Source organism: Pieris rapae, chromosome 1 (assembly GCF_905147795.1).
Source record: "Pieris rapae chromosome 1, ilPieRapa1.1, whole genome shotgun sequence".
Lineage (NCBI taxonomy): Eukaryota > Metazoa > Arthropoda > Insecta > Lepidoptera > Pieridae > Pieris > Pieris rapae.
The window spans coordinates 8095600-8102122 of NC_059509.1; the positions used below are offsets into that span (position 1 = coordinate 8095600).

At 31.4% G+C, this 6523-nt stretch overlaps 1 protein-coding gene across 1 annotated transcript; it reads left to right on the forward strand.

Moving 5' to 3' along the window:
* Positions 1–5595, forward strand: LOC123689905 (protein rolling stone-like). Its single transcript, XM_045631876.1, has 4 exons — positions 1–663; positions 2669–2785; positions 3094–3286; positions 4236–5595. Exons 1-4 carry the CDS (start codon positions 369–371, stop codon positions 4447–4449), a joined length of 819 nt encoding a protein of 272 aa, XP_045487832.1. The 5' UTR covers positions 1–368; the 3' UTR covers positions 4450–5595.
* The last annotated feature ends 928 nt before the right edge of the window (positions 5596–6523 follow it).

Here is a 6523-nt window from a genome sequence, read left to right on the forward strand (position 1 = left end):
TTGAGTCATGAAATCCAGTTCTGATATAAAGAAAGAATTACATAAATATTTACCAAGAGGGCTACGGGGCGACTGTGCAACATGCAACCTCCGCGCAATGATCAGACCACCGCGAAACGCTCAACAACGCGACGTGCCGACCGTACATTTAACAAACCTATAACAGACGGAAGTTATTAAGACCACTCAATTTTATTTAACACAATTTCTCATATTTTGTTACATGTCCACCTGTATTGACAAGTGATAAATGATATCGTCGATAAGACACTCTAAAATGTATTCGCGTTGTGAAATTATTATCTCACAACTTGGGCATCATTGAGTTGAGATGAACATTTGAAATGCTTTATTTTTAAAAAGTGAAAATGGTGAAATATTCTAGAAAAAAAATATCGCTCTCTGATTTGTGGGTGCTCTCAAATGAGAAGTTAAGTGATTTTTACCTCACGTCATGGCAAAAGGGAGAGTCTCCGGTACCTATGCTAGTCATGAGGTTCATGCTGGCAGCTGCGGCGGCGGGAATCTTCGCATGGTCTGTCTATTCTGCAGCCAGCCCGTATTGGCTTATATTTCTGACAAACTGGGGAATGTTATTGGTTTTTCTGATGACACTAAGCGGGCTAACCGTATCACTCGTCGCTACTTTTAAAAAACTTCCAGGTTTGATTAAATCCACTTATTTATTACACTAATACGTGACACGAAAAAGGCCTTTAAGATGTATAGATAATAATACTTTGTATAATTCAAATAATACAATGAATGTTAAAAATTGTAGAGTTTGTTTAGTTGAACGCGATAATTCAGATACTTGTTTTGTTTTTTTATTACTTCAGAATCGAGAGAGTCCATTACTTATGATAATCTTTATTAACTTGGGTATAATGTGTGAATCCATTTAATTGTATTCTAGGATCACAATAAAAATTAGTGGATAGTTTTTTTTTTTCTTACAATAAAGTTCACAAAAAAAGATACAATAATTATGGCTAATAAGTAATATTATGTTGACTTAATTTTCTACAATACTAATGAATAGCTTAAACTAAGGTAATGTTCATTAACGGTCTTAGATTTTGATTTTATCTGAGATATATTGGATAGTACGTTCGAAGTGTAGAAGAATCTATGGAAAAGTTTAACATATCTATTTAACAAATTTATTTAACATTATAGAATATTTCAAGGATTTGCCTTAAATTTTGGCCATAACCATTGCGTATCACTGTCAAGGTCAGTTAGCAGGAACAAAGCGGGAAAAAAGGAGACTGCTTTTATTTTAAGCTTGCAATAGTTTACATGTAATTATAAAACTAATTAATATAGGATATAGGAAACCCTATCATAAAAATATAAGAAATTATTCGACTAATTGACTAATGACATACAAATAAAATGTTCATTATTAATTATTACATTAAGCACTATGGACCATTGGCATGTTAAAGAATACGGATTTCGGAATTAAAAGTATCGTAAATCAAATTAATAAGTAGCCTGCATTAATTAAATGTTGAAATTTTAGTTTCCTTATAAAATATAGCATAATTAATATAATTTTGACTGGCACATTTATAAATACATATAATAAAAATACATCACGAGCCGTTACAAATAATAAATACGTTAAACTTGTATCTACGTCAATTTTTTCTAAATAAACTTGAGCAGTTTTTAAAATCCCGAAACCAGATATAACAGTATAACCCAGGACGCAATAATTTACCAGTTTTTTAATATTTCTGAGAAACCCACTTTTACTCCGCGATAGGAAACATTACGAAACGTTTTACAACAGTCTTTGCTTGATGACACCCGTAATCGACATAATGTTTACTTGACCTTGTTATGTACCTTTTATTTTAATAGACTTTTATTAATCCAGATTAAAACAATATAAATTTAAATTTACCTTTAATTCATGAATAAAAGATATTAATGAATAAGTATTTTTTGTGAATGCGCTTTTGTAACAGCTTCAAGATTTTCTCTCTACAAAATAAATACGATACTAAAAACCTAAAACGTATTAAAGTTGGCTGTTTGCGGTAAAGGCTTTTGAAGCGTATGTTACGTGGGTTTTAATACTTGTCACAGTGTAAACACCCTTTATCCAGCCATTCAGCTTCCCCACTGCGGGATTTCAACTGATATTGCTTATTAGTTATTACTATGCGACGAAGGCGTCATAGATTGCGTGATAGTCGCAGCCTCGGAACTACGAACATGGACCCATAATTACCAGTCTTTGTGTGATGAAATACTTCGCTGCTGAGTTTATACTGACGATATTTTTTTTTCAAACATTCCATGCCACATTCGTAGTTTGATTAAATAAAAGTATTCACTTATATTCGAAAATTAAAATAAACCAAAATAATAAAACTTAGAAAGATTAATAGTACACATTATTACGTAGTTTGATTAAATAAAAGTATTAACTTATATTCGATTTAAAATAAACCAAAATAATAAAACTTAGAAAGATTAATAGTACACATTATTAGTTTTTATTGCAACAGTAAAGAATTTATTGTATTTACTTGGAAAAGCTAAGTCATTAAATGCGTTAAAGAAGTTTTATTTAAATGTGTAGTAGTCGCCAACAAAAATATCATTGACCTCAAACGATACGAAGAGGTAATAAGTATGTTTCGGTTTTCAGATATCAGCGAAGGAAACCTACCCTGGTATGTGAGTACTTACTGGCTCACTTACAACATCGCACTCATCCTCTCGTTAATGATAACCGGACTTTACTGGATCCTTCTTTATAATCCAGGTAAAGTGTATCAATACATAATGTGAACAAAAATTTCAACCACAAAATCAATTTATTGGAAATTGATCAAAATGAAATATGAATTTTAAGAAATTGTGAATTAAACACGTTTTGACAATATGTGGCCATTAAAGCTTCTAAGCATTAAACGTAATATATGCTTATTACATTTTACAATTATATCAAGCTATTAAACTGAAAACGTTTCTAAAAAAATATTTTGAATATCAAAAAGGTTTTCGAAAATCTGAATAACCAACAGAACACTTTTTAGCCTCAATAACTAATCGTATTTTTGTTTTTCTCAGAACAAGATGAAGAACGCGATAACAGCTTCTGGCTCGATCTATCAACACATGGGTTCAACTCGTGCATAGTGTTTAGCGAATTTCTACTTTCAAGGACACCTCTTAGATTCGTACACATATATCAACCCATAGCTGTAGGGTTATGGTATTCGATATTTTCCGGCATATACTATGCCGCCGGAGGTACAGACAGGTGAGTATCAATATTCACACTATATATTTAACTTGGCGTCGGATAATTGATCATACAGATCTAAATGACCTGAGAAATGCCAACAATAATTTCGATGATCAACAATTTCAAATAGCTGATGGGTTGGTTACAAGGTCTGTAGTATAGAAGCGTCTATAGTGAAGCTGTGTTGCAGTGACTTCAGCGTGCGAGTCTCATCAATCGCAGGTTCGATCCCCGGCTGTGCACTGATGTACATTATGTCTGCATCGGCATTTGCTTGACGGCATTTGCCATGCACAGAAGGCTGATATGGCTAGATTTGATTAGAAAGAACAAATAATCAGGAAACAGATGCAGAAATATGAACATAAGAACTAAAGATTGTTGCGTCACTGTTTTTTAAATATTATGATAACATCATTTTAATACAAATTAACAAAATAATTAACCTCCGCGTTACACTTGTTTTCGTCGTTGTATGTATGCGCATAAACTGTGATGATCAACTGCCACGTATTTGATGTAAAAAATTTATTTATTATGTTTTAATCCTAATTAAACGAACGCACTAAGATATTGTACACATTAGATTCAAATAATAAAACCAGAATTGAAATATTGCTAGAACATTGCTTTTCTCCAAGCATTTTACACTAGCAAGATATACTTTAGCCCACAAAGATCTAACTTCTATTTGTCATTAGATCACGCAAGTATATACGTATTACTAAACTTTTAAGTATCTATTAATTATAATCATTTAATGATAAACTTGTTGTAGACAATCACTAGTCATTGTTCATAATTAACGTGAGTAAATCTGTATTCGATTATTTGCTTATACAAGGTCAGTTTGTTAAAAGAAAAATTCAACTCGTTTCTGTCTGACTCATAGCAATTTTGACTTGTGTATTAAAAATGGTTTGAAAAACTTCCCCTGGTTGATTATTGTATTTGTAACTTTCAGCCTTGGAAATCCATTTATATATGAAATATTGGATTGGCGACAAACACACCGATCCTTGGCTTTGGTTGCTGCAGCTTTGGCAGCGCTAATTGTGCTTTACGCCGTAATGTGGGGTCTAACAATATGCAGAGACAAGATTTCTGTAGCTATCATAAGGACCACCAGTCTAGACCTACCGTTTACACCGCCAGATGGAATTTCTGGTGCCGTATAGATTAAGAACCTGTGTTTTAGATTTATTTTCTGTTTATGTAAGGTAAGGTTTTTGTTACCTGATTGGTAATTCCTTGTAGGTACATATTCCTCGCAGAAAAAAAGACTATTTTGTGGGAAATTAGATAATAGTAATAATTATATATAAAGTTTTATGGATTGGTTGAGCGTAAAACACTTACGCTATTAATACTTATTAAACACTACTAATGTTTATAAACTTTTCTCAACAAGCTGATGTTTTTGTAACGTACTAAGCAATACAGGTATTGTATAAGAGGCTGATGTCATAATAAGGTATATATTTTCAGTATATAATTCAATTATGAATATGTAAATAATTCATTACTCACTGACTACTTCTGAAAAAGTACATATACAGTTCCGAGTACACATAGTTATTAATTATTGCATTCAATTTCACTAGTTACATCAAACCACCGAGGTGATAAAAATACCCATTTACACACATAAAACTTTAAACATTCTCATTAATTATTCTCTGTTCTCATTAATTATGCTGAGTGTCAATGAAGTTATCATAACGACTTGTGAAAGCATCAACCTTCATTCAATTTCCTGTTAAGTACCCAAGTCTTTGGCAAAATGATAAGGAAACGTTTTGTGAGAAAATTATAAATATAATTCGGGGCACATTTATAAATTTTCTGGACAATGGACAAACATGCTGCGGCGACCATGATCATAGTTTGTTGTATAAAAATGTTTTGAATTAAAATTCCACTTGAGTCACTTTGCAATATTTTTTTAGCTCAATTCTTACTAAAAGTAATCGCAAAATCTGACTAAGTTAAGCATCGAGACCAATACAAAACAGTTCTGTAATTCTTGATCTATACATGTTCAGAAACTCTCTGAGAGTATGAATTAAAAACATCTAAACGTAGTTTTAATCATTTGGTTTATATGTATAATATTATATAAGTATAATGAAAAGTTGGTAGAGGCATGAACAAATTTTTTTTCATACATGCCAAATTATCTTTACGAGCGTGCAAATTACTTGATTTGACTGTCACTACTTATGGAGCACTATAATAATCACTATTATAGGCTATATTTTACATTTATGTGCGTGTCGCCAAATCAAAAGAACTCATTTCATAGTGAAACTACTCAGTGTCAATTAAATAAAGGCCCATTTAGAAGGAGAGTTTCTCGTCTCGAAGATAGAATTATCGAAAGAATATAAAAAAAGTTTCTTCGTTTAAACATTTACAGGATGATTTTCCACAGAATTGTACCAAGGCAATTAAGGCACGTAAATATTTTTAGCCCCAGCTCTAGTTCCCAAAGATAATTTTACTTTCTTTTTTGTAAATACTGACTTCTTATATACTCTAAAGGGACCTTATGGCAAGGGCTTTAATCTTTGGTATATATTTTTTAGAATATAGTTTTCAGTGTGCGTTTCATTCCGTTAATGTACTTAATTGAGTACTTGAAAGTCATAATGGTAGAATAGATGTAATAAGTGACGTACAAAGTACGGATGTTTTATATTAAAGACAATTGTAGTGGTTTTTGTGCGTTTTATTTCGAATTTCTAACTACAAGTGTTGAGGGTTAATAAAAAACTATGCATTTTTACAACATTTATTTATAGCAAACTCGCATAAACACAAAGCAACCAATTAATACAAAATAAATAACAAGACTATAATATGATATGTGACTAAGAAATAACAGGACTTAACGTCTGTACTGTGCGAAAATACAACTCAAAAACAAATTTGTATACAATAACAACCTAATGTAAAATGTATAAATATAATTTTGAATTTTGAATGTTCTGCTTCGGTACTTCCACGACTCTTGATTATATATGGAACATTTTTGGCTTTATTTATTTTCGTTAAATCAATGCCCGTTCGCCAAAAGCATAAAACATTGCATTTATGTGCTTTGTTTGTTTTATTAACATCTTATCTTTATATCAAAAATAAAGTGATACGAATCCGCAACAGAACATAAAAATACCAATATAAAAAGTAACAAAAGTTTTTTAGGACAACAGTCTCAAAAAATAAGCCGTCTTATACTCAAGTCAACAT